This window comes from Cololabis saira, chromosome 14 (genome assembly GCF_033807715.1).
Source record: "Cololabis saira isolate AMF1-May2022 chromosome 14, fColSai1.1, whole genome shotgun sequence".
Taxonomy (NCBI): Eukaryota; Metazoa; Chordata; class Actinopteri; order Beloniformes; family Belonidae; genus Cololabis; species Cololabis saira.
The window spans coordinates 28,563,119-28,589,527 of record NC_084600.1 but is presented as its reverse complement, the minus strand read 5'-3'; the positions used below and the strand labels follow the sequence as shown (position 1 = coordinate 28,589,527).

The 26,409-nt window shown below is 43.8% G+C and overlaps 2 protein-coding genes across 2 annotated transcripts; both read left to right on the top strand.

Moving 5' to 3' along the window:
- The first annotated feature begins 1,410 nt into the window (after nucleotides 1-1,410).
- On the top strand, nucleotides 1,411-13,027 carry foxred1 (FAD-dependent oxidoreductase domain containing 1). Its single transcript, XM_061739114.1, has 11 exons — nucleotides 1,411-1,683; nucleotides 3,149-3,369; nucleotides 5,136-5,246; nucleotides 7,372-7,490; nucleotides 7,595-7,689; nucleotides 8,132-8,233; nucleotides 8,590-8,666; nucleotides 9,466-9,626; nucleotides 11,286-11,415; nucleotides 11,683-11,787; nucleotides 12,475-13,027. Exons 1-11 carry the CDS (start codon nucleotides 1,542-1,544, stop codon nucleotides 12,727-12,729), a joined length of 1,518 nt encoding a protein of 505 aa, XP_061595098.1. The 5' UTR covers nucleotides 1,411-1,541; the 3' UTR covers nucleotides 12,730-13,027.
- Nucleotides 13,028-17,410: 4,383 nt separating this feature from the next.
- On the top strand, nucleotides 17,411-21,063 carry LOC133459240 (ATP-sensitive inward rectifier potassium channel 1-like). The gene is made up of 2 exons (XM_061739113.1): nucleotides 17,411-17,659; nucleotides 19,524-21,063. The coding sequence occupies exons 1-2, from the start codon at nucleotides 17,643-17,645 to the stop codon at nucleotides 20,677-20,679; spliced, it is 1,173 nt and encodes a 390-aa protein (XP_061595097.1). The 5' UTR covers nucleotides 17,411-17,642; the 3' UTR covers nucleotides 20,680-21,063.
- Nucleotides 21,064-26,409: the final 5,346 nt, after the last annotated feature.

The window sequence follows — 26,409 nt, the reverse complement described above, 5'->3', positions numbered from 1 at the left end:
TGACGCGCACCTCCCAAAAATTGTAACTACGCGTCAAGAGGTCGCTGACCCAACGCAGACCGAGAGGGCTGTGATTGGTTCACTTGGTAGCAACGCATTTCCGATTCCGGTTCGTGAAGCAGTCGTGAACTTTCAGCGCTCTTTTCTTCGTGTGTGTGTGATTTTTTTTGTTTTAGTTTTTTGCACAATAGTTGTCCTTATCTCTTTTATTCACTGTGACCGGAGAAGCCGGATAAACCATTCAGGAAAAGAAGGCACCCCCCTAGCGCTCGCGAGGGATATTGCACCACGGCGAAATGGAGTGACAGAGAAGTCCGAAGGATTCACGACAGCGCCACGACAGCGTCACGACGGATTCACGACGGCGTCACGACGGCGTCACGGCAACGGCGTATGCTCTGCGTTGGTGTAGCGCAGACGCATAATCCAGACTTTAGAGTCAGTCACTCCACTCAACTCCACTCCTTTGCAGGGTTGGCATCCTTTGAAATCGACGTACAACTTTGCACCACCCATTTCAGAAGTACAGCAAGTACTGCACAATGTGATGTTGGATGGGGATACCGGTAGGCTATATATGTGGGTCAGTTTGATTAAGCTCTGATCCGGGTCTGTAATGTCACAGAATCCTGAAAATCTGAGCGGCTCACTGAAATACTCTGTCTACCCAAAACTATGTGGATAGGATGTTTTATGCTAAGTTTTGATTTTGATTAAACCGCAGAAAAAGCTTTAAAAAAAAATCTAAATATGCCCCCCTTAAATTATAGTCCTTAATACCTGCAATATTCTATCACATGTGTAACCATATTAGTCGGCTGCATATATGAAAAAAAAACCATCATACCCGAAAAAATTCTAACAAAAGGTTTTTCAGTGGATTATTGTAGTACTAGGTGTACTTAATGACATCCTAAAAGTCTACCAAAATCTGACCACCAGAAAGGTGTATTTTTCAAGATGGCGACCAAGGTGGCCAAGAAATCCCAGGTGAATAGGGTAAACATTTTAACAAACAGATATCATCATGAAACTTCCCCAGTTAATTACTTACATGAAGACAAAAAAAAATTGCATTGGAAGTTTTTTGAAATTGTATGTGTAACTATGCAAATTAGGTGTATCTAATTGTTAATATCTGTAGATAGGATCTCAGGTCTTGATTTCACTATTCAAATGCACCTTAACCTTTTTTTATATTATTTATATTATATGCACTGTCTTGCACTGGAGAGGTGATGCTGCTTTCAATCTCACTGTACCTATGTATATTGACAAATAAAATATTCTATTCTATTCTACACATCGTAACGCTACGAGTCAAATGCATGCTTTTATTTTGAAGGGTCTGACCATTAAACCGGTGCTGTTACCTTCCTTTTGTGCATTTTCATTCAACTTTCCTGTCACCTTTCTGGCTAATGATTTTCTGGGCTGGACGTAGTTCAAGCGTGGCATGTTTGTCTGTTTATATCTCTCGTTAGTTTGTACCTTTGTCACTCTAGCAGAATAACCTGGCTTGTACACGGACCACGGCCACCATGTGGCCGCGACTTTTTGCAAAGGTGCGCAGCCCTCGTGGATCTCTCCCCTGCAGCCGGGGGACACCGGGACGGTGTGGACGTTTGACAGCCCAGCAGAACCTGAGTACAGGTGGACCTCTCCGAAACGACTTCTTTAAAGGTTGGAGCATCAGAGGAAGTCGCCGAGAAGTGCATGGCGGACAAGGACAGGCCAGACTTATGTTCAATTTCATCGAAATTGACCATTCTTGATATATAAATAGATTAAGTATATTTTGTATGTCACAGCTGAGCTGTCTTGGATGATGGTGGAGGATCGACTAGCATGCAGCCTTATTATATTCTTGAAAAATATCTGTATATTACGCAAACCTGGCTTCTTGTTTATGCAACTTCTACCACAGCTATGATACCAGAATGGCCCTATCTAATCACTTTTCTCTGCCTATGCCCAGAACCAATGCTTTGAAAAAAACAGTAATGTATAGAGCAGTCACACACTGGAACCATCTCGCCCCATGTATAGTTGCAATAAATAAGGTGTCAAGTTTAAAAAGGAGACTGAAGCAGCTGTGGTTCAGAAGGAAGTCATGATCGGTCCTAGGTATATATTGTGATTAGTGTGAAAATTGTAAGTATATTATAAATTTAATAGTAATTCTAAATCACTGTAGGCTATGAGTGTATATATAGTATAGTAGTATGAGTATATTATAATGTATGAGTATATTATGATATGTAGTATATTTATACTACTATAAATAGAGGTATGGGTATATTATAAATTATAAAGTCGTTGCAAAATATTTTGCTCAAAAGTGGATACAGATCTGGTGATAGTAGCAAATATTGTTACTTAAGATGTGGATGGTTGGTTACTTAATCTTTTATTTTTGTTTCAATTTATTACTTCAGGAATTCTAGTGAATGTTTTGTATTATTGTATTATTAATCTTTTGTATGTCTATGTGTGGACCCCAGGAAGAATAGTCTTCCATGGTGAAGACTAATGGGGATCCTTTTTAAATAAACAAAATAAACATTTAAGACTCTTGATCAAACATTTAAAAGCTTGGCTATAATTCGGCATACATATAATTTTCTTAATTATGTTTTTACGACAGTTAATCTTTCCTCTAGTGATTTACAGCAAGGCATACAGCAAGCAAAATGTCATTAAGATTAAATAAACGCTCACATTCTTTTAACAATTCTCATGCCGAATTGAGGAGTTGACACTGAAGTGTCCTCACATTGAAGAGCAAGTGAACATTTGTGGATTAGAATAGAATAGAATACTTTATTGTCACTATTCATGGGTACAGTGAGATTAAAAGCAGCATCACCTTTCCAGTGCAAGACAGTGCAAACAGATACAAGAAATATAAATAATATAAAAGGTTAAGGTGCATTTTTAAATAGTCAAATCCAGACGTGAGATCCTATCTACAGATAATTAAACATATTTACACATGTGGTGGAATAGATAGGCCGGGAAAAAGTATTTAACGGTAAAAACAGTAATTGCCTCATGAAGGCATTCACATTTTGTTCAGGGCGATTATGGCTTTAGGGAACAAGCTGGTTTTCAGTCTGTTGACAGATGAGTGTGTGGTTTTGTGCAGAGCTGGAGCAGCACCTGGCCGGGATGAGGAAGAAGGCGGCCGGGGCCCTCACGGGCAGCAGCTGGGGGTCACTGCGGGGCAACCCCGACCTCCCTCCCAAGAGGGCGGACGTCGTCATCGTGGGAGGGGGGGTCATGGGCTGGTCCATAGCCTACTGGCTGAAACAGAAGGAGATGGTCCAAGGAGGGTTGCAGATTGTTGTTGTGGAGAGAGACTTAACAGTAAGTGGCCCAATGTTAGTAATCTCGTGTACACATCCATGGTAATGTGTAAAAATTCTTAAACAAGGATGATTAATGTTGGAAAATAGGAATCATTTCTAAAGTATGCAAAGTGAGCAAATAAAAGAAATATCTAAATCATACCTGTCAAGTTTTGGATTTAAAAATACAGGAAATTTTCCCGCCGCTGTCCCACCAGCCCAACCGAGGTCCAGTATCTTACATTTTAAGAAATATTTAAGAGAAATCCAAAATAACTACCTGTCAACCACTTACAAACTACAAATATGTGCTCGTAGCCTGATAGGACAACCTTTGTTGACACTGAAATGCTGTGTACTTCCTATGTATGTAGTTCCTATTATAGAATAAATGAAAACACAAAGGGGAATTAAAGCACTTTTTTTTTGTTATATTTTCAGTTTATATACACATTCGTTGTCTTCAAGTGAAACATTTACATTTTCTTTTAATTTGTCATTTTCATTCATGTGGCTCTCTGGCATTCACTGACTGACACAGACGCATATTTCTGTCCTGCTCATCTTTAGGAAAGTAAATTCGGTTTCCCATTTTTAGAGATATTTACACAAAGTATTCGCTTTTTATGCAGAAATGTTTTCTCTCTCGTTACATCCATCCGTCTGATTTGTTGTTCCGAGTTTGCTCCTGTTGTGTCGCCACTAAACTCGTGAGAACTGCCACCCAGGGCACAGCAGGTGGCAGTTCTTGCGAGGTTAGTGACAATTCAGTTTGCTGTTTAAAAATTATTATATTATAAAACGGGAAATTTACAGGAAAATACTAATATGGGAGGACGGCGTGAAAGGGGGATAAAATACGGTAGTTTCCCAGCCAAAACGGGAGACTTGACAGGTGTGATCTAAATCAAATCAATATTTGTGTTACCCTGGCAAGATGTTTGGGGTTATTGTTTTACTGTGGAATATATTGGGGACCAATCAGACGTCTCCCTGGTGGTATTATATGATAGGAAAGTGTTCTCAGCGCCGAGGACACATTAATCCTCTAGTCCTGAAGAAAAACCCTCCAAACCTGCCAGGAACCACTACCATCAACACATTTTCTGTTACAGCCAGATGTTTAAAGTTTGACTCATCAGTCCACAGCTCCTGTTGCCATTATTCTGCATCCCAGGGTCAGAGCTGATTTGCTACATTTCCTCCTCCAGGTGTGGCGTTTGTGGCTCTAAATCTAACATAAGACCTGTTACGGCCAGACTTCTCCAATCACACTTCAAAATGTATTTCTTACATCAAGGGAAACAAAATATTCATTGGATTCCTGAGTGGATTTGCGGGTATCAAGCCCAGAGGACCTTTGAGTTTCACCTGACAGACCGGTTAAGACGACGATGCAGGCTGCATTTTACAGATTGATGATAAGGGATGAAATAGAGATGAGTATGTTAATGACAGTCATTAGTGAGGGCCAAAACACCAACAGGGATGCAAGGTTATAGCAAGTTCTAATAATAATAATACATCTTATTTCTAGTGCACTTTTCATTAAAAACAAATCCCAAAGTGCTACAAGTTAAAATCAACCATGAATAAAAATCAGCCGGAAAAGTTCTGCCTCTCTGTCAGTCAGGTGATCTTGCTTGGTTGCAGATTTCTGCCTCACCTACAAGCAACTGGTCTGCAACTCATTTACGCATCACACGACCGACTGACCGTTCAGCTGCAGCCCTCTGCTGCTCCGTGTTTACTGACGCTCTCCTCCCTGCATGTGATTGTCTGCAGTACTCCAAGGCCTCCACGGTGCTGTCGGCGGGGGGGATCCGCCAGCAGTTCTCCCTGCCGGAGAACATCCACCTCTCCCTGGCCTCCGCAGACTTCATAAGGAACATCAATGTAGGTCAAGTTGGGGATGAAGGACCGTGTGACAGAGCAAGTGACAATGTGATCGAAAAAAAAACCCACAAATAGTACCGTAATGTGCAAAAAAAAAAGATCCTGTCTTAAAAATGTGGTGTGCTAAACAGTTTTGGTTTGACTCAACATGTGAAACAGGAAACACATAAATGGGGGCATATTTTGGACTGGATCATCAGCGAGGGTCTTTGTGACTGCGGTGGCTCCGTCTGGCAACCATTCTGGTTTCTTTGAAGGCGTCGTCTCCGTCCACTCAAGTAGCCAAAAACAAGTGGAAAAAAAACAACTCACCTTTAACCTCCACTCTGTCCTGTAACTCAGTAAATGAACTATGACATAACTTCCACTCAAAAGTTTCATATATCATTGACTGTATTGCTGTGAAGGTCGTCTCTGGTGAGAAGACATGAAGGTGGAGAAATGCCCCACTAGTGAGAAGTGAAGAACGAGAGTGTGGAAGAGGTGGTGAAAGACTGGACTCCAGGTCCACTATATCTATTTTTTTTTTTATAGACTCAGAGGTACCACCAGCAACAACAGGCCAGAAGCCTATAAGCCAGTTTTCTCATCATTGTTTGAAGCTTTTTTTTTTTCTTAACACAAATATGAGGGAGATAAGCGCGGAGGCATCTGCTGCAAACAAGAGAAACACAAGAAAACGCACAACGGGCACACAAACCTTTGGAATCTGCAAGAGAGAAAACAAACAAACAGGAACAGGAACAGGCAGAGACACAAACAGACACCATTCCAGGTCTCTAAAACTAAACCAGGACTAGGCTACTGCGTTTATCTGAATTTACCTGAACTGCAACTATAAAGTGGAGGAGGGAGGGCACAACCACGCTACCCGAGAGACCAGAAGCTGACAAGGAAGAAACCTGAACCCAGGCCACCGCAGCCCCACGGAGGACCAGAAGAGGGACAGGAGGAAACCCCCCGCCAGCAAGTTGTTGCTGAAATGTGCTGTATAGATGAACTTGCCTTACAGAGACCACTTTATAAACAGATGTAGACAGCAGACACTGGGATGGTCCAAGGGTGGGACTGCAGGGCAGCATGCAGCTCTGGAAGCCCCTGAAGCTCTGGCCTGCAGACATGCACAGAAGAGAAAAGGAGGGGGCAGACCAGCACAACAAACTACAAGAACAATGGAGAACAACGATGGTGATGAGATACTTCTGATTAATAACTGAGGGTTGATCAGAAGGAAGGAGAGAGAAGGAGGGGTGATGGCATTGCTCGGTGGATCATGTTGGTGCCCCCTGCAGCGTAGCTCTGTAGCAGCACATCTAGGATGAAGCTCTACAAGAGCATGGAAACAAAGCCAGCAGCTGGTAAACTTTGCTTAGCAAACATGCAGAACTGCTGATGGCGTGGATTTGAGCCTTGGTTTAAAGGAGCATGAGGCTCCTTTTAAGAAATGAGACTCATTAGCGCCACCCTTCGCCACGACGGCCATTGGGGGTACTGCAGCCAACAGTGAAGCCGGCACGGGAGAACGGGGAGAACGCGCATGCAGCGTCATTTGATGTCACAGCCGCAGGACAGCGCGGGAAATTCCGGTCACAATTGCAGCACATTTTGCAGCACACAGCCTGTTCAAGGCAAAGGAGAGATACGCTAGAGGGCTCATTCATTTTGGTTTGGAACGCTTCATCTGACATTATTACTAGAAAACTTAAAACGTATACGAATTTTTTTCATAAATCCTGCCTCAATCCTGCCTCATTTTCCTTTTAAGATTTTATGTTCATATTACACATGAAACGATAGAGCACAGTCCAAGTAATCACCCGGACCAACGTCGCAGGTCTTTCTACACCAGTGCAGCATTTACACCGCTTAAAATCCTTAATTACATCCACTGTTTGCTCTGAATACACTCATATACAGAGCATGTCCTAACTTTTTAACTGGACTAATACTGGATTATTGATGTACATGTAAACATTTGTATAATGTATTTATGATGTCCAAAACTGCTTTGCCAAAGCAACACTTGGACTGTTTATAGGACGCAGTGTCACTCGTCGGTGGGTCTGGGGTACCTGCTCTCTATGTTGTTAGTTTGAGGCATCACAACTCCTCTGTGTCCTGCCAGGAGCATCTCGGCGTGCTGGGCGAAGACCCGGTGGACCTGCAGTTCAACCACTCAGGGTACCTCTTCCTGGCCAGTGAGAAGGCGGCACACATCATGGAGCAGAACTACAACACCCAGAGGTGTCAGGCACTTTGTGAATTGCTGCTGGACGTTAGCTTGTAGCCTGTGACGCTGAGTCTGACCCGGCTGTTCGCTGGTTGTTTGCTTGCTTCTGTGATTACAGACAGGCCGGGGCCAAAGTCGCTCTCCTCTCTCCATCACAACTGAAGGAGAAGTTTCCGTGGGTAAACACGGAGGACGTGGCGCTTGCTTCCCACGGTGAGTGCAAACAGAATATGAGCTGATATTAAGTTATTGAACCTAATATGAGGTAGTTGCTGGCAGATATGTGAGCAGCCACGACGAGTGTTCTCAGCTCCTGTTACGAGTATGTTCTGTGTTAATGGGAGTTTATCTTTTTAAAATTTTTCCGGGCTTTCCCCCTCTTTTTTTTTTATCCTCCAAGATAGACCAAAGGTAATACATTTACTGCCTGTACTAATTTGAAAGACGGTAATCATTGAATCAAGTTTGAGGAACATTAGAACATTAGCCAGAACTCCAGGGCTCTGCAGACATAGCTGTTTCTATCTGGTTTTCAGGTAAATTTAAAGTAATTTTTGTCTTTTCTATACCTTATTACAGCTGTCTTGATCTTCTTGAAATGCCCACTGAATGTTTGAAGTGTTAAGTGTAAGGGCTGTGTTCTCATGGCCTGCAGGGCTGGAGAACGAGGGCTGGTTCGACCCCTGGACTCTGCTGAACGCCTTCAGGAGGAAGGCCATCTCCATGGGGGTCATCCAGTGCTGCGGTGAAGTCACAGGTGGGTTCTAGCATCCTGTCTCCATAGCCATTACTGGATCAACTCAACATAAACACGGCATATACGTCAAGTGTTCAATTTATTTATGCTCTATTTTCAGTCTATACAGCTATCAGTCACCAAACTTTTGACTAAATAGGAGATGTCTAATTATTGATTTGTTGCACCTTGTGATCATACGTTCCTCCTGGCAGCATCTCTGCAATATATATATATATATATATATATATATATATATATATATATATACACACACACACACACACATATAGATACATATATAGAGACACGTATGTGGTTACAAGTATTGCTTTTATTCAGTCAACTCTACACCATCATGTGCTTCTCATCTACAGATTTTAAATATACAATAAATGTGATGATGACTGCTGATGGGGAGCGTTTGGATGTGAGGAGAATAAACCATGTCAAAGTAAGTGACTCCACATTCATACATAACATTTAGCGGACGCTTTTATCCAAAGGGACTTGCAATAGACTCACAAAGTAGGTGCAGATAAAACAGCATTTAAAGAAGTGCAGCTAAGAGCCACTAAGATGAAGTTCAAGTGCTCGGGCAGTTAGGGGGGGAGGGCAGGGGACGACAGCAGGGGATCTTGGAAGAGGCGTTTTCAACACCTCAGATGTCCTCGTGTGAGGAGAGGACGAGGCCGGTCTCTTGTGAACAGTCAGGAGCTGAGTGGCCTACCTACAGAGTCAGGTGTTACAACGAGGACACCACGGCAACGTGGTCAGAGAAAGACAACTGGTCATCAAACCAAACACCTCGGAGCTTTGTAACCTTGGTGGGAGTGACGTAGTAGAGGCAATATTCGCGTCCATCACGGCTGAGCACATTGTGTGGTGTTTCATGCACACTGAAGCCTCGTGTCCACACACAGTTCTGACATTACACACTCCTATAATAGACTTACCGAGTGGTATTAATAAAACACATTTTTGTGCAGGATGTTTGCTGGAGTCCCCTGAGTCCCCATGCAATCTTGCATGTATGCAAATATCTGACAATCAATCATTGACATCATAGGGATCATAGCTCGCCATTTGTCACCTCATTAGAGAGAATGGAGCGGCTGCAGTAAGAGCTCTGGGACGACCGCGTTAAGTGGATAAGAGCTGGCGTCTGTGTTCTCGGTCGGGTTAACAAGTTCAAGCTCCTCCCCCTTTCCCTCGCCGTGGTGCATGATGGTCTGTTGTCTTGTGTGGAGCAGGTGCAGATGCCCAACAGCCTGGAGTACCAGCCGGTGGAGTGTGCCCTGGTGGTGAACGCAGCGGGGGCCTTTTCTGGGAAACTGGCAGAGATGTTGGGAATCGGACTCGGCTCCAAGGGCTCCATCGCTGGAGTCCCATTTCCTGTTGAGCCTCGGAAGAGGTTTGACTCAAAGCTCCTAATTTTTCCTGTGTGTGTTTAAAGTTGTGTGATATTAGTCTATTAACTGTTATTATTCCGACTTGCAGCACATGTGCTTTTAGAAACAACCAAACCTGAGCGTTGCCACAGAGGACTAGAGGTGTTACATGTTTAGATGTCACACATGACATGGTCCAGCAGGTGGCAGCGCTGCAGCGAGTTAGTTTGATCCAGAACAACGGTTAGTTCTGTGACACTGATTTAAGTGGTCTTAACTGCTTTTTAAAGAGTTTAAAATACCCTTAAGGCATGATGACCAGTCTTCGAAGGTTAAAAAGTATTTAACAACAATTATAACAATTTAAAGATGCTGAGCGATTGTGAAAAGTTACCTCTTCCACTTGTACAGTCAGGCCTGCAGATGACAGAGGCTCATGCACACAAGGTAGAATGTGTGATTCTGGGGGAAATGAGCCATCTTTCAGAAGAGAACAGTTCCCAATTTAACTTGGTCATAACGAGGGGGTAAATGTGTTTTAGCAGATTTGTAGATTTATGTCATAAAAGGGTAGAAAATGATGACATGATATCAGATGAGTCAAAAGCAAAAACGCAACGTTGGAGTATGTTTTATGTTTCACTCTGAGCTGATATCGATACACTTAAAGGGGACCTATTATGGCATCTAATTTAACCTATTTTAAACAGGCCTTGAATGTCTTAAAAACAAGCTTTTGATTGTTTTTGCTAAATAAATGAGAAATTCAGTCTCTAAGCCATGTCTTTATCTTCCCAGTCTCTAACCTCCTTCTCTATGGAGGATTCTGAGTGGGCGGGGCTATGATAATGAGGCTCTGTGCTGATAGGCTGCCTGATGCGAATGGCGCGATACACCACTACGGAAAAATGGTGGAAGCTCCGGCCGGCGTAGTTAGTTGTGGGCGTGGTTTCACGCATCACTCCTGTCGTGACGTCATGACAGGAGCAGAATGTGAACGGCTCGTAGAAGCCACATCAGACTGGACGGCTCATCCGGGCGGCTGTACAGACACTGCAGAATTTGGTTGCTTTCCTCCTTCTCTGAGTTGGCAGGCTGAGGGGAGACCACTTTATATATGTTAAAGTAAGAGAAAACGTTTTTTCATAATAGGTCCCCTTTAAAGGAATTTATCTAAAAGATGAGTTTTGCTTAGTTATTGATCGATAGCTTCAAACTGGTTGAGTCCTGTATCTACGGATGTTGTTCGGTGGTCGGGCACGTGATGCAACAGCACAGGACTGTTGAATTTATGAATCAATATCACATCTTTTAATTAATCTAAATTATTTGATAAATTCAATCCTTTAATCTCGCTCGTATTTGTTTACTTTAAAGACAAACTAAGAAAAATCCAGGATACCTCACAGATGTAAAGTTTTTGCTCTGACCCTTTCTAAACTGATCACTACGTGAGATGTGTTAGTTTACCTTAAACGTTTCTCCAGCAATGATGAAGCGGATGAAGGAATCACATTTATTTGGGCTGAAGCAGCGTGAGTCCCTCTGGAAGCTTTTACAGAGCTGCCGCTCCAACGCAAACCCATTCATGTGTCAAGATGAAGCGTTCACAGACTGATCTTTATCTGAAGCGTCTCTTCTTCTGGTCCCAAAAAAACGGAGGTGAATGTCTCGTCTTTCAGATACGTGTACGTGGTCCACTGCCCTGATGGTCCGGGTCTGGACACTCCGTTCCTGGTGGACTTCTCTGGAGTTTACTTCAGAAGAGAGGGGTTGGGAGGAAACTACATTACTGGAGTTTCACCAGAGGAGGTTGATTTGAGTTCTGCGTTTACACGTTAACAGATGATCCGGGTCCTCTAGGGCCGCTGTCCCGCATGTTTTAGTTGTTATCCTGCATCAGCACACCATGATACAAGTGGACATTAACTAGACTGCGATGACATGCTGATGACGACCAGTGATCTGAGTCAGGTGTTGATGGAAGGAGACACCAGAGACATGCAGGACAGCGCCCCCGCGAGGACCAGAAACCGACACCTGTGATCCAGCCTGCGTGTTCTGCTTGTGTGTCCTCAGGGGGAGGAGCCAGACACCGGGAACCTGGAGGTGGACCACCAGTTCTTTGAGGACAAAATCTGGCCCAGGCTAGCACACCGTGTTCCTGCTTTTGAGAAACTTAAGGTAAGTTCTGACGACACCTTTTTTTTAATTTTTTTTTTTTAAATACTTTTTATTTTGTCTTTTTCAAGTTACACAAAAAGGAAAGAGAAAAAAAAAATAATAATAAAAAAAAAAAATGATAGAAACAATCATAACATAACTACCTGGGGGAGATGTAATATTTTGCCATTCTTTTCTTTCCCTTCTTTAAGGGCATGGCTGGGATTTGACCTTAAATGTAGAACATTTTTGCCACTTATGAGCAAAATCCCTTCCTCTAATTCTCAAACAAAAAGTCCTGACGACGCCTTTTAACGGGCTTTCTGTCAAATGTCAGTATCTGCTCCTTTAACCGTCTTATTGAGTCGTAGTGTTGTGTTAGTGTTTATTTAACAAATGAAAAGAAAAACAATCAGCGTTCTGGAACACTGTTCTGGGCCTTGTGGCTACTTCCAGTTTCCTTGCCACTGTTTGGTTTAAGGTTTTCCTCCCACTAGGGGAGTTTTTACCTGCCATTGTTTATGTAATGTTTATGTAATAATTGCTCGGGGGTCATGTTCTGGGTCTCTGGAAAGATCCCTAGAGACAACTTCTGTTGTAATAGATGCTATATAAATAAAATTGACTTGAATTACTGTCAAGCACGGTGGTGGCGGTGTGATGACTGGGGGTTGTTGTGGTCTCATGCCCACGTGTCCCTCCCGACAGGTGGCCAGTGGCTGGGCGGGTTTCTACGACTACAACACCTTGGACCAGAACGCCATCATCGGCACGCACCCTCTGATCGGCAACATGTACTTCGCCAGCGGCTTCAGCGGCCACGGCCTGCAGCACTCCCCCGCCGCGGGCCGGGCCGTGGCAGAACTCATCGTGGACGGGAACTTCAAAACGCTCGACCTGAGGAGACTGGGTTTCAATCGGGTTCTGATGGAGGAGCCCGTGTTGGAGAAGAACATTGTATAACCCTAGTTGTTGTTGTAAATAAGAGAGTAACCAGGATAGATATTTGTTTGTTACACAGATTACATCGTGCCACTACAGAGTTAAAGTGGTTAAGAAGGAATTTAGGATGGTTGAGATGTTACAGCTTTAAAATGCTAAAGTATCCTCACATCAGGGTTGTTTTATTATTTTTAAATGTCAGAGGCTGCTGGTAGTGAGCTCAGTACAGCATTTGGAAGTTATTGTTTCAATAACTTGACAGTAAAGACTGTTTTTATACAATGTGCTGCTAAAGAAGACATATTATGCCTTTTTTTTTTTTAAATCAAAAGTTGAATTTTCTGAGATCATAATGAAACATGTGACCTGCTTTGGGCAGCTGTCCTTTAGGGGCGGAGCAAGCAGCAAGCCGGCCCCACCCATCGGCGTTGCAGCGTTAAACTACCCACTTCTGAGGTGCGGAAAATGCAACGTGATGTGAGTCTGGACCGAGACAAACCCGGAGAAGCCGCAGAGCGCAGTATTGTTGAGGTTCTGTCTCTTAGATTCGGTAACCTGTGCACTGGGTTCTGACATTCAGAGCGGACCGGCCTCTTCCTCACTTGGAGGGTTCTGGCTGAGGTCTGAAACACTAGAAGCTGCGGTGCCGCCAAAATCCTGATTCCTACTTTTCAGATCTCGCTGGGACTGAAACTGGGACTGGGACTGAGACTGGGCTTTGGTGCCGCTGAGCAGTAAAACCTGAAGCTCAGACAGCAGCCGCTCTGTTTTAAGGTGTGTGCAATCACAGATTTGTGATTTGTTAAGGTTGGTTTATCCTAATGCCATCTTAACATTACTGAATAGATGAGTTTTAAAGATGTGAGTCGGGGCGGCACAGTGTCCCCGTGAGCTGGTACCATTTCCAGTTGATCAGGTTTGTTCTGTATTGTACAGAAAATAAAAACATGTAAAAGGATTAAAAACCTGTTTTGACTTCCAGCCTTGTTATTGAGCTGAAACAAATAGGATTAAAACATTCATTGAATTAAGTGTTTCATGAAAAACAGGTACTGAGTCTGAGTTTTCTGTTGGAGCAGAAACAGATTAAACATTAAAAAACATTCATATCCTTCCATCAACTTTCCACCGAGAACTAGAGTTGGAACGCTGCGTAAATGTTTCTCCAGAAATCCCCAGAAGTCCTCGGTGGATTGAGGTTCTGGACTCTGTGGTGGCGGGTCCACGTGTGAAAATGATGTCCAGTGCCTCCCAAACCACTCGCCCACGGTTTGAGCCCAGTGAATTCTGGGATTGTCATCTTGGATTATATCAGTGAAACAATGTTGATGGAAAAACCTTCTCAGTGAGCTGACCTCATCCTTGGAGCCCATCATGTTGCCAGACCCAAACCGGGCCAGTCGGATCAACCACATACCATAATACTTCCCCTGCAGGCGGTCGTTTTAATCTCCTCCATCATACATTCACATTGTTTTGTAATTTCAGCCGTCTCCTTGGTTTTGTTTTATTTTATTTGAACTGTTTTAACTGTTAACTTTACATTTTTCCAGCTGAAATATATTAATCTACGTGGTACTTTCCATGTTTACTTAATCAGAGTAATCTTCTTTTATGTGTAAATGAGCAGATCTGGCAACACTTTAGACTACAGATCAGCCTCCGGGCTTTAAAACATAATTTAATGCAGAACTATTATTTTTACAGTATAAATATGTTCACAATTTTAGCTTTCAAGGGGCAGTGAAAAGTATGTGCTGTGTGGTTTCCTTCAGTAGCCAATCCGCTCCTAGATGCCATCCCAGCATGCTGCGGTGTTTCCTGCCTCTGGCAGCTAGAGCATCCCAAGCGTGAGTGTCTTTTAGAGATGAAAGTGACAGAAGGCAAAGCTGAGAGAGACCATCCGACAAGTGGAAGTGGTTACCGGGTAGAGAAGGGGAACATGTTTACAGAACTGGATCTCTGGGTTGTGATTCTAAGTATACCATGAAGGTGTACTGAGCAGAAGAGTGCCCCTGGTGTTTAGAGCGAGGAAGTGCAGTTCTACGTGGAGGCTCGATGCTCTCACAAAAACTCACTGCTGAGAACAGCCCACACTTAGAGATGATATAAATCACCACAGTCGGACCACAGAAGTCAGTTTTTCCAAAAGCCCTCCAGGCTGTTGAGTCTTCCCTTGCTGGCTAGCACATGCTGACATGCACCACACAAGTTCACATTTTTCATTTCACGCAAGAGAAATTATGACCTTAAAGACCTCAAGGAGGAGTTTTGCCACCAGGTTGGAGAGTATGGAGGTTTCCAGAGTGGATTTCTGGACGTATTTGCAACGAAGCAAATAGAAAATGAGGCGTCGGGCACAGCTGGTCTCAGTCGAGCTGCTGAACCATCACAAGGGTCACAGACAGTAGTTGGGTCCCCAAAGGTCCCAACGGGTTACACATTACACGATGTGAATACTTACGGCCATCCATCCATTTATTTCCACTTAGCAAAGTTTGAATCCAGTCTGAGCAAAGAGGCCGAGACGTTCCTCTTCCCTCTCCGGCCTCTTCCTCCAGCTCTTCCAGGGGAATGCTTAGGTGTTCCCAAGCCAGCTCTCCAGGCCATCCTTGGTTTGTCTAGCCCCCCCCCACACCTGGTTGGACGCTCCTGAAGCACCGCTCATGACTACCACAACTGGTTCCTCTAACTGTAATCCGAGAACTGCCTGAAAGACGGACCTTCCCACCCTAACCCACGCTAACCCAACCAAACCCTTTCAGTCACCAGTCCCAGTCTGTGACCACAGTTGAGGGTAGGAATGTAGACCAACCAGGAAACTAAAAGCCTTGTTTTGGCTCAACTGTCTCCTCGTCACAGCAGCTGTCGGTCTCCTATGGCGCTTTTGCACTAGTATCTACTCAGCTCGCTTCTACCCGCCACGGCCCCGTCTTGCGCTTTTGCACTAGGGGCTGAGACGGGTAGAGCCGCTCCAAGCAGATACTTTTTCTGTAACCATTCTGGCGAGGTTCTTTGCGGGCTGAGCCGGGACTATTTCTGACGTCACCACCCTCCACGCCACTGATTGGTCGGGGGGCGGGGCTGTCAGACGTTTGAATCAGGAAGCGGGAGTCAGCGCGAGAGCGACTCGCTGCGATTTTATTATAAAGCGCAAAATGTCTGTTTGGTGATCCAACTCTTAGGTGCAGATGTTCATAAACCTGGTGGCTGAGGAGAGAATTAAAAAAGGGATGTAGACGGGCTGTTTTATTCTCAGCCGCTCGCGGCTCCAGCTGATTTCTCATCAGCGCCGACATGAACAAAGCGGTTGCGCAATCGAGTACGTCACAGCAGCTTCACCCCAACCCGCCCACTTCTCACCTGGCTGTGGAAAAACAAACGGGGACAAAACAGGTGGAGCCGCGCCGAGCCGCGCCGAGCTGATGAGGTACTAGTGCAAAAGCGCCACTAGTCCAGTCTTCCCTCAACAACACCTCACCCCAAACCAGGTGAAGGTGTTCCACCCTTTTTCAAGGTGGTGATTATCATTCTTTCCCGTTCACACCTGGTTTTTAAAGGCTCCAGCGCCAGCTAAAGATCATGGCTTGACCGTCCTGACCAAACGCACTGAAGTATTTCTTTCCATCACCAATTCAATAGGTTTCGGTTTTGCTCAGCTGAAAACCACCATTTGCGGTCGTGTCGCATCCTTTCACCACCGACCAAACATCTTCACATCCGCCGCATCATGACTTCCTGCAGCAATGCATCCCACCAGCAACAAGTAAAGCATGCAACCAAATATCAAACCAACAGATTCCTCCTCTGGCACGAATGAGGAAATAACTATTCAGATCACTTGCTGAGGGCGAGACGTGGGGTGCAGCAGTAATTTACCTTCTTTGTACGCGCTAAAATGGATCATGTTTCGATTAAACAGACTACAAGGTAGCTTGAGAGAGCCAGATTTGCTCTCTGACTGAAGTGAAACTCTGGGATGCAAAAAATGGAAACACTCCCAGCTTCAAGTCAAAACTAAACTCTAAAAATAAGATTCTTCTTCTTGCTTACTGTTAGGTGAAAGGCGGCAAGTGGGAGCTCCACGTTAAGCAGCACACAGGCCTTTCTAACTTTTGACAGAAAGCAAATGAGCTCCCGCGATGCTCAGCGTTCCCTTTGATTAGCATGCACTAAGTGTTCTGAGCACACATGATCTGACACCACTGAAGGTGTGCAGCTGCTGTTGATCATACGTGCATCTGAGATGTCTTCGCTCTCGTCGCAACAGAGGGAGGCATCAGCCACATCAGACCACCATCTGCATCTTTATTTAGCTCCCCGTCACCTCATTTACATGCAGCTAATGGCGTTTTATCACGAGATCTCTCATTACCGAACACATCATGGAAATGTATATGAAAACGGTCCCTGGCAAGGACAGAGGGCGGCTGCTCTCTCAGCTCCTCGTTGTGATGTTAATGTTTGAGCAGGGAGGGGAGGAGGGGGAGGAGGGCGGACCAGAGAAATTACAACTGAGGGCATCCTTTGTGAGGCCTCCTGTAAATCCCAAATGTTCTCAGCACTGGAAACAAAAACGGTGTGGGGGCTTGAACTGGCCAACATTGCCCCCCCCAAACTGACGCACTTTCTGCCACAAAAGCAGTGCCGGAGGCATCCCCGACACGGCTCCAGAAGATTCCCAGTGCTGTGTGGCGGTCTGGACTTGCAGGAAGGCCACTGGTTGTGTTGTTAGTGATGAAGGGGAGTCGCCTTTCGGAGAACTGACGCCCACCGGGAGCTCTGCGGCTGCATGGAGCCAGTGTGCACGGTGGCATGTGGCTGGGATTAGGAAATTTCACTGTGGATTAAAATCTTTTCAACGCCTCCTTGGCTACCCGCTAAAAGAAAGGAGCCTGAAGCTCCAGCACAGATCCAGGGAGGACTGGGGGCCCATGGTCTCAGCAAGCAGGTACGTCCAAGAGAAACTTCTGTACTTCTAAACAGTTATTTATGACACACAAGGGTCTGTACCGTTAGTCCTGATGGATTAAAGCTTCTCACACGTAAGTTTTCTAACATTAACGTATTATTACTGAAGCAGTGATATCCAACAGTACTACGGCGGGATTTGCTGAGCAAGTTCATGTAAGTTACAGAAATGCAACGTAAATGGGGTTTAAAGTGCTTCTTCAAACCATTTCTAACTGAATACTCAAAAAAGCATCAAGATTTAAGCATTTTTCCCAGTTTGACCAACAAATCTTCGTCATAGTAGCACTTATTAGCAGCTATAAATACGCGTACTAATGTGTAGGAAACAGATGATCTGATCTTTCCTGCTAAAACAAGAAGTCAGGAGTCAAATGAGCTGCTCTTATATAACACTGGAAGTGGACCGAGCAGTCCATGCTGGTACCCAAATAACATCCAGTCAATTAAATCACCCGTCAGGACAGAATGTGCAACACTGACGTATTTCTTATTCGATTATGCATAAGGACGTTTCCGGCTGTTAACATTCCCATAAAGGACCGACTTGGAGCTGGAAAACTGTCGTGCCGTCATTCTTAAATGGCCTCGTGCATCTTTTTATCCATTACAGTCTGTTTAAAACATTGTTTATGTCTGAATAAACACAACTATCAACCATCATTTTTGATTGATGAATAATATTGTGGGGTTCTGATAGCAGCGCCGGTGCCACAGCGTGTCTTATAATTTATTTATCGGAGATCAAATATAGTGATTTATAAACACACAACACATTAAAATGAATTAATTATTATAGTTGTTTTTTCATTTTTTTCAGCTAAAACAAATAAGCAAACATTGAGGGAAAGACAAACCATTAAAAAATAGATGGAAACACCAGATAAATGCACTTTGTAGCTGTCATTAAAATTTACTTGATCATTAATCAATAATCAAATTGTTATAAAATACGTGATGGATGGTTTTACTGCCGCGCAGACCAACGATACCAAGGAAAAGCACTGGAAGTTAATATTTTAAGCACTAATTTGCATTAAGATCTGATCTGATGCTCATCAAAGCTTGAAAAAGGAGAAACGCCATGTGCTTCAGCTGAAATCACACAATTATCATTTCAACTCAATTTTTAGAACTTCCACATCAAATATTCACAGCGTAGGTGTAAAAACCCGCCGACTGACAAGTCAGCAGCCTGGAGCCCAGCGAAGGAAACCAGTGTGGTTTAAAGCTGCTTGGATTGATAGAAGATCAAAATAAAAGTTTCCTATTTATATGAGACATCTGCTCACGTAGACCACCTGTAGACCTCGCGTAGACCTCACGTAGGTCTCATGTAGGCCTCATGCAGGCCACGCCTTTCAAGAAGGATATCTCTTATGACATTTGACTAACTTGATCTTCATGAGGCCATAAAAATATGCAGTTATCTCAGTATTACTGTAAAAACTATAAATAGATGTACTTATGGACGATGACTCCTTGTCCTTAGGAATCAACAGTGCTACTGGAAGGTTTATTTTTGACAAAACGGTGGAGGGAGGATCATGATTTGTGCTAACTGCTGACTCAGGCGTATCCACGATTTCTTACATGTTCTCCAGGGTAATGGCACGATGCACCTTTACCCTCAACACTGTAAAAATAAACATCAAAAATGTGTCACGAACGTGGCACGGGTCAGATCTCGAGCTCGTTGCCGGAGCAGGTTCGAGCAGCAACTAACACCAAAGGTTGACTGTGAATATTTAACAGGCATGTGATTTTTCAGCTATTGTTGAGACTTAAATTAAAATCAGCTCTAATAACAATTCGTAATAACAATCTGGCGTTTGTTCCTTCAGCGCCAGGATGTTCCAGCTGCTCCCGGGTCACATCCAGTCACCTGGACCCCGAAGCCACAAAACGCGCCTGGTCACCAAAGACGGGCATTGCAACATTGAATTCGGCAACATTGAATATAGCAACCACTTTGCATACCTGATGGACTTCTGGACCACCTTTGTGGAGAGCCGCTGGCGCTTCGTCCTGCTCCTGTTTGTGGCTGCGTTTACTGGCAGCTGGTTCATTTTCAGCCTGCTGTGGTACTGGATTGCAAAGAGCAATGGGGATCTGGCGGGCCAGAACCGCACGGATGGACATGTCCAGTGTGTGGACAACGTTAACGGCCTCACAACAGCCTTCTTGTACTCGTTAGAGACCCAGACCACCATAGGGTATGGAGGCAGGGCGCTGACGGGGCACTGTGCGGGCACAGTTGCCCTGATCATCATCCAGTCTCTCATCGGAGTCTTCATCAACTGCTTCATGTGCGGCGTCATCCTGGCCAAGATCTCACTACCCAAGAAAAGGGCGAAGACTGTGACCTTCAGCAACACAGCTGTCATCTGCTTGAAAAAAGAAAATCTGTGCCTCCTGATCAGAGTAGCCAACCTCCGAAAGACCTTACTAATCGGAAGTCAGATCTACGGCAAGCTGCTGAAGACCACGACCACACCGGATGGGGGGACCATCATCCTGGATCAGGTGGACGTTGACTTCATGGTTGATGCTGGCAAAGATAACTTGTTTTTTGTCTGTCCTCTGACCCTCTACCATGTGATAAACAAATCGAGTCCGTTCTACGACCTCTCTGCCGACACTCTCCCCCAGCAGGACTTTGAGCTGGTGGTCTTTCTGGACGGGACGGCCGAGTCCACCAGTTCCTCCTGCCAGGTTCGAACCTCCTACATCCCACAGGAGATCCAGTGGGGCTACAGCTTCCTGCCCATCATCTCCTGCACCAAGACGGGAAAGTACCGCGTGGATTTCTCAAACTTTTCCAAAAGTGTCTGTGTCACCACGCCGCATTGCGTCCACTGCTTCGAGATGGACATCGACCAAAAAAAACACAACGAACACAACAAAGAGAATCACAGCAACCATCAGAAAGTGGGAATCGACAACCCGGGGTTCCAAGTGATCGATATGCACGACTCTGTGGATGTCACAAAAATGTAAACCGGGCAAAGACAAAGACGGACTTGTCAGGGTTCTTGTCAATTCCTGGTCAGTGGGGGAGCAAAGCTTGGTGAAGCTGCTTCCTTCGTAGACGCTCGCCTTAAACAGCAGAAACACTGAAAACTGATGACTGAACACAGAGGCCGGCGCAGGAGTTAGGTTGCTTATTACAATTAAACCCCTGTTGGGATTGCTGTGAGAGTAACGAGTGGAAGACAGCCGAAGTTTGGCCAAACTGAGCACAAAAGGGGTAAAATAGCAAATGCCTCAGTGGGTACTTCTTGAGGAGATTAGCGTTTGAGCCTGTTATAATGAACAACTGTCTGCTCTATCGGCTGCGAGAGGAAATATGAAGTAGGACAGGTCTTTGGAGTTCGCTCTGAGCATCGCTGGAAATGCAGTGAGTTAATTTGGACCACTCTACATTTTGTAGAGAATACTGTTTAACACTGCAGCGTCTCAGGGAAAGTAACATCCTCTGGAATAAACTTTTTTTTCAACAGTTCACAGACTGATTGCTCATTCTTGATGCATCTTTGTGCACTCACATAAATATCACCATCACATCCTTCTGTTGCTCTTGTAATATTGTTTATGGTTCTTAGGTGTAAATCTCTTACAGAAAAATCACAGATCCAACTGAAGATCAACAACAGCAGATATCTTTTTTTCTCATCGAGCCACTATTTATTTAACAAAAATACCCCCCACCAAAAAAGGTTTGGAGCATTCAGGTGTGTGTTAACAGTGAGGAGAAGACGTAAGCAGTGATCTTAGAACTGTTGCCTCACATAAATCTGGAAACGTCACATAAAGATTTCAGAACAATTTTGAGTTTTATGTTCTGTGGAGAGAAAGATGTCAGACTTAGTGAGTGTGTTGTCCCCAAGCGTTTACATGGTGTGGGTGTCACACTTTAGATTACTTTACGACATATATGTAGAGATGTAGAAATAACGTTTTAATAAATGAATACGAGCCAAGTGAGCTTGTCAGGATAATAAAAATAACCTCCTTAGCTTAGATCTTCCGGGATTACTGTACAACTTTCAGCTCCCTCCACCGCTGAAACGCCCCTCCAACATTCACCCGTTTTATTTCCAGCACACTCAGTTTCTTTTTAGTTTGCTTCTCTGCAACAGTCTTCTTTTGCACGCTTGGCTTACGTGTGTTAAAAGTAACTGCTGGACAAGAAAGAAGCAACTTTTCCTGCAGGACAGTTTACTGAGACACTCTGCCGTCTCCATAAACTTCTTACAGCCACTTCAGATATTCCTCAAGCGGTGGCATGCACTGGGCTGCTGGAGCGTGTGAGCAACTCCGTGATTGACATTTGGAAAGCCCGCCCCCTAGCTGTGATTGGTGGTTCTGCAACGGGAGCAGTGGAAACATTTAGAGCTACAGGCGGGGACAAAAGAGCAGATTTGTTTCTTAAATTACCTACTTAATGTAATATTTTTAGAAAATAGTGGTAAATTTAGCAAATATGATAAAAAATAAACTTACCAACTGCAACTTTAAGTGACAACAATTCATTGCGGGAAAAATTACTGTTAGAACTGCCCACCGACCTATGTCCAAAAAACAGCTATTTTAACGTTAAAATAATTTTCATGTTAAATAATTTTCATGTTAAAATACCAGTTTCGATGTCTTTAGAAGGAATATTTACTTACTTTTAAAAATGGTCTTATTCTTGCCAGAAAAAGTAACCTTTGACCCCTGTCTCATTTGCATCATGTGAAAACATGTGACACGTCAACCATAATGAAGAGCTACGGTAGACAACCTGGCAGCTTGTCTTTTTTCTCTTTTGTAGATGGTGCAGCATCCTCTGCCGGTGGCGAAGAGCATCTCTGAATGCACAACACCGGAACCTGCAGCGTGGGAGTGAGAGGGGCAGGGTAACGGCCTGGTCAGGCGGGGGAGAGATTTGTCCGTCAAGACTCCTCTCCCTGGCCCTGCCCCTTCTCAACCTTTCCCGGACCCTGCACCTAACCTGGGGCTTGCTGATTGGGCCGGAGCTTCGTGAGCTGCGTGCTGGCCTGCGGTCCCCGCCCCCGGTCATCCCGTTGCTGCTTCCACCTGCCTGCTGTGCTGTTAACGTCCCCGACCCCCAGTCTGCGCCTTATGATCCAGGTCCTGCTCAAGGTTTCTTCCCTCCTAAAGGAGAGTTTTTCCTTGCCACTGTTTGGCTTAAGGTTTTTCTCCCACTATGGGAGTTTTTACCTGCCATTGTTTATGTAATAATTGCTCGGGGGTTTATGTTCTGGGTCTCTGGAAAGCGTCTAGAGACAACTTTTGTTGTATTAGAGGCTATATAAATAAAATTGAATTGAATTGAGCTACAGTGGAAATTCTGGGACTACTACTACTACTACTACTACTGTCATTTAGCAGACACTTTTATCCAAAGCGACCAGTGGTGGACAGTAACGGAGTAAATTTACTTGAGTACTGTACTTAAGTACATATCCAGAGGATTTGTACTTTACTTGAGTATTAGATTTCTTTGGTACTTATTACTCTTACTTGAATACATTTCCAAGACAAATATTTTTACTTTTACTCGAGTAAATTTCTAGGAAGGCTGAAAAGTACTCGTTACTTTCAGGTCTGCTCTTTTATCTTCTTCCCTAAAATCCTATTTTTAGACGGATATTGGGAGACAGGCACAGAGACAGACATTGGGAGACAGTTTGTTATGCTCTATATTGCTATATTGTGCTGGTACATGTCCTTCCTGTAAAGTTAAGTGACTTCAACATTGAGTTATTGAAAGCAGAGATGTAGTTTTTTGTAAACAGTGGTCTATGAGGGGGATCCAGACTTAGTTGGATGGTGCAGGTTCATTTGGTTTCAGTCCATGATTGTTAATAAACTCTGCATCATCTGCTGTCCTCTTATGATGCCATTCATTTGATTTGTTTTTGGTGTTTCTGCTGGTTTTATATAACATTGTGGTTCTAAAAGCAGCACATCAGTGCAGCTGGTTTCAAAGAGTTAATTCTCAGAAACAATAGTTAAAAGATCCTTAAATTAATTTAGAAAAAATATAGTAATTTACTGATGTGGAAAATAAGAAATTTACTCTTACTCTTACTCTTACTTTTACTGAAAGTAAATTTAAAAGCATTTACTTTTGGATACTTAAGTACCTTTAAAAGCAAGTACTTTTCTACTCTTACTCGAGTAATATTTTGACTGAGCTACTTTTACTTGTAACAGAGTAAATTTTGACCAGTAGTATTTGTACTCTTACTCAAGTACTGGGGTCGAGTACTCTGTCCACCTCTGAAAGCGACTTACATATGAGAGAACAACACAAGCACAAAAATCACATGGGAAGGTACAGCTGGATAAGTGCTGGTCAGACTGCTGAGAGTCCAGTTGGACAGGTGCTGTCACGCCACTGCTAGAATACCAGAATTTTTATTTATTTTTCCTATAAATGAGAAAGCTACGTCTAAAAAGACACCATCAGGACTCCCTGGCAGAAGAGATATTGTATCTCAATGGGACTTTTCCTGGAAAAATAAAGGATATAAAAAGATAAAAAAAATAAAAAATTAAAAATCTTGATGTAAATGCATGCATCTTACTAGATGCCGAAGTGCTCCTTAAAGAGCACTTCGCAGAGAGGGACATCCTGGGACACCCTGGTAGCCACGTCACAACTGCAACAAATGTGATCGGGCCGTTTGATATTTACCGTACTTCTTTGTAGTTGTTTTGCTGCAACATTTTTTCAATTGTTTTCAAGCTGGGCAGAAAGATTGCTGCAAGGTCAGCAAAAATGACTGTTGCTCAACATTCATACCAGTTCCAGTTCAATCCAGTTCACAAAGGAAATGTTTAATGTGCAACACTGCTGGGTTCAGCTAAATAAAGGAAGGAAATAAATGAGAAGTCAGCGCTGCACAACAAAACCTGCTCTGATAGAGTTAGCGTAATTACAGACGACCGTCAAGCAGAAAGGATGAAAACAACGCAGAGTCTATACCTCGGTCCGTGGGCTTTCTACCTGGATCCCCGCATCAAAGTTTAAACTCAACACTCAACATTGGAGCCAACGCTGGGACCTGCTGAGCTGAAACTGGCAGATGATCCTTTGTGCTGCTTTAAGAGGGTTAGCTGCTGGCAGCCAATGCTAATCATCGATCAACAGGTATGCAGAGCTCCTATAAAAGCAGACATAACACAACGCAAAGAGGGAAAGACATAAGTTACATGTATGTCACAATGACAGATGCCAATTTTCCCTTCTAATTCTTCTTATTTCTCAAACAGAACAAATTGTTAATTTATAATATTATATTATAATTATATTATAATATTCAGCTCTATTTCAAGTAGTGCTACATTTGCAACCTCAAAAATGCAGGACTTTTAATTGCAGTATTAATTCCCTACTTTTATTATGTTCCATTAACTTTACGTGCTCCTAAAATGAATGCTCAGTATTATGGTCTGGTGTTAACACCAAATTCCAGCCTCGGCCTCCTCCTTTCCCAGAATTCCCCTCTCTTTCCGTGTTGAACATAAATGTTGACAGGTGGCCCGGCCACTAGAGAGCATCACACCACAGCCCGGGATAACCAAGATCACATATTTGACTCGATTATTTCTCCAATAAAGAAACTTTTTCCAGTCTGTCCCAGTTCTGCCAGCAGTCTCTCTTTCATATGTTTGCAGATGGTTACTGAAAAGGTTCAGCCTAAGCGTTTGATGTTCTCACTTTTCCCCAATGCACTAAAGTTTACTGATGGCAGCTGACGGCTCCGACAAAACATCCGCCTCATCCAGTCCTCCACCCTCTCCTGCTGGCTTGATGAACCTTGTTGCAGCAGAGACGCGTCGAGCCAAGTCGTCGGTTTAAAGAGTGGCTCCAGCAGACACTTCTGAAACTGCTTTCATCCCATCTGGATTAACTGGGCCTCATCTACATAACAATGAACTGGAGGCTGGAGAGAGATCGGCACTACGAGTCTGAGGCAGTTAAGAGAAAGAAAGAAGGGAAGACTTAGTGGAGGCATTCAAAAAGAAAACAGTCATTTATATCCTTGATGATGATCGGACTGTTTCACAGAGCCACATATTTACTTCATTCTTGAAAGATTGTCAAGAAATGCCTCCCCCCTTAGTTACCGTTGCTATGACTGTCAGTTTGACGTTGCTAAACAACATAATTACAGTTAGCATGTCACATTTAACCGATTAGTCCGATTAGTTAGTTTGATTTAAATTAGGTTTGGAAGTACAACACCAGGTTTTATCAGCGAGGCGTCATCCACGTCAAATTTCAAAAATGTGTGATTATTGGTAATGACCCATTTATTATTATAGATGTATTACTACTCATGAATGAGGTGATAGAGGGGGAGCATCTCAAACCCCAGACCTGGAGACCCTGCTGCAGTCAGGATTAGCTTGTCTTCTACAGATCTGCAAACTCCTCGACCGCCATGTGCAATAAAACAAACCTTCAAACCCTCAGACAGAAACAGCACCCAGCAACTAAATCTCACATTTAGACTCATGAAAAACTAGAGCCCCGTCAGACCACCTTAGATGTGCAGGTCAAGAGGAGGCGGTGGGTTTGTTTAACTTTAATATTCCTAGTACATATTAGACCGGCAGTTGTTTCCAGATGTGTCCATGTGTCGTGTTTTCCATTCAATCATAAGATAACATTGTCCTTTATTTCTCCCTCAATGGGGAAATTCACTG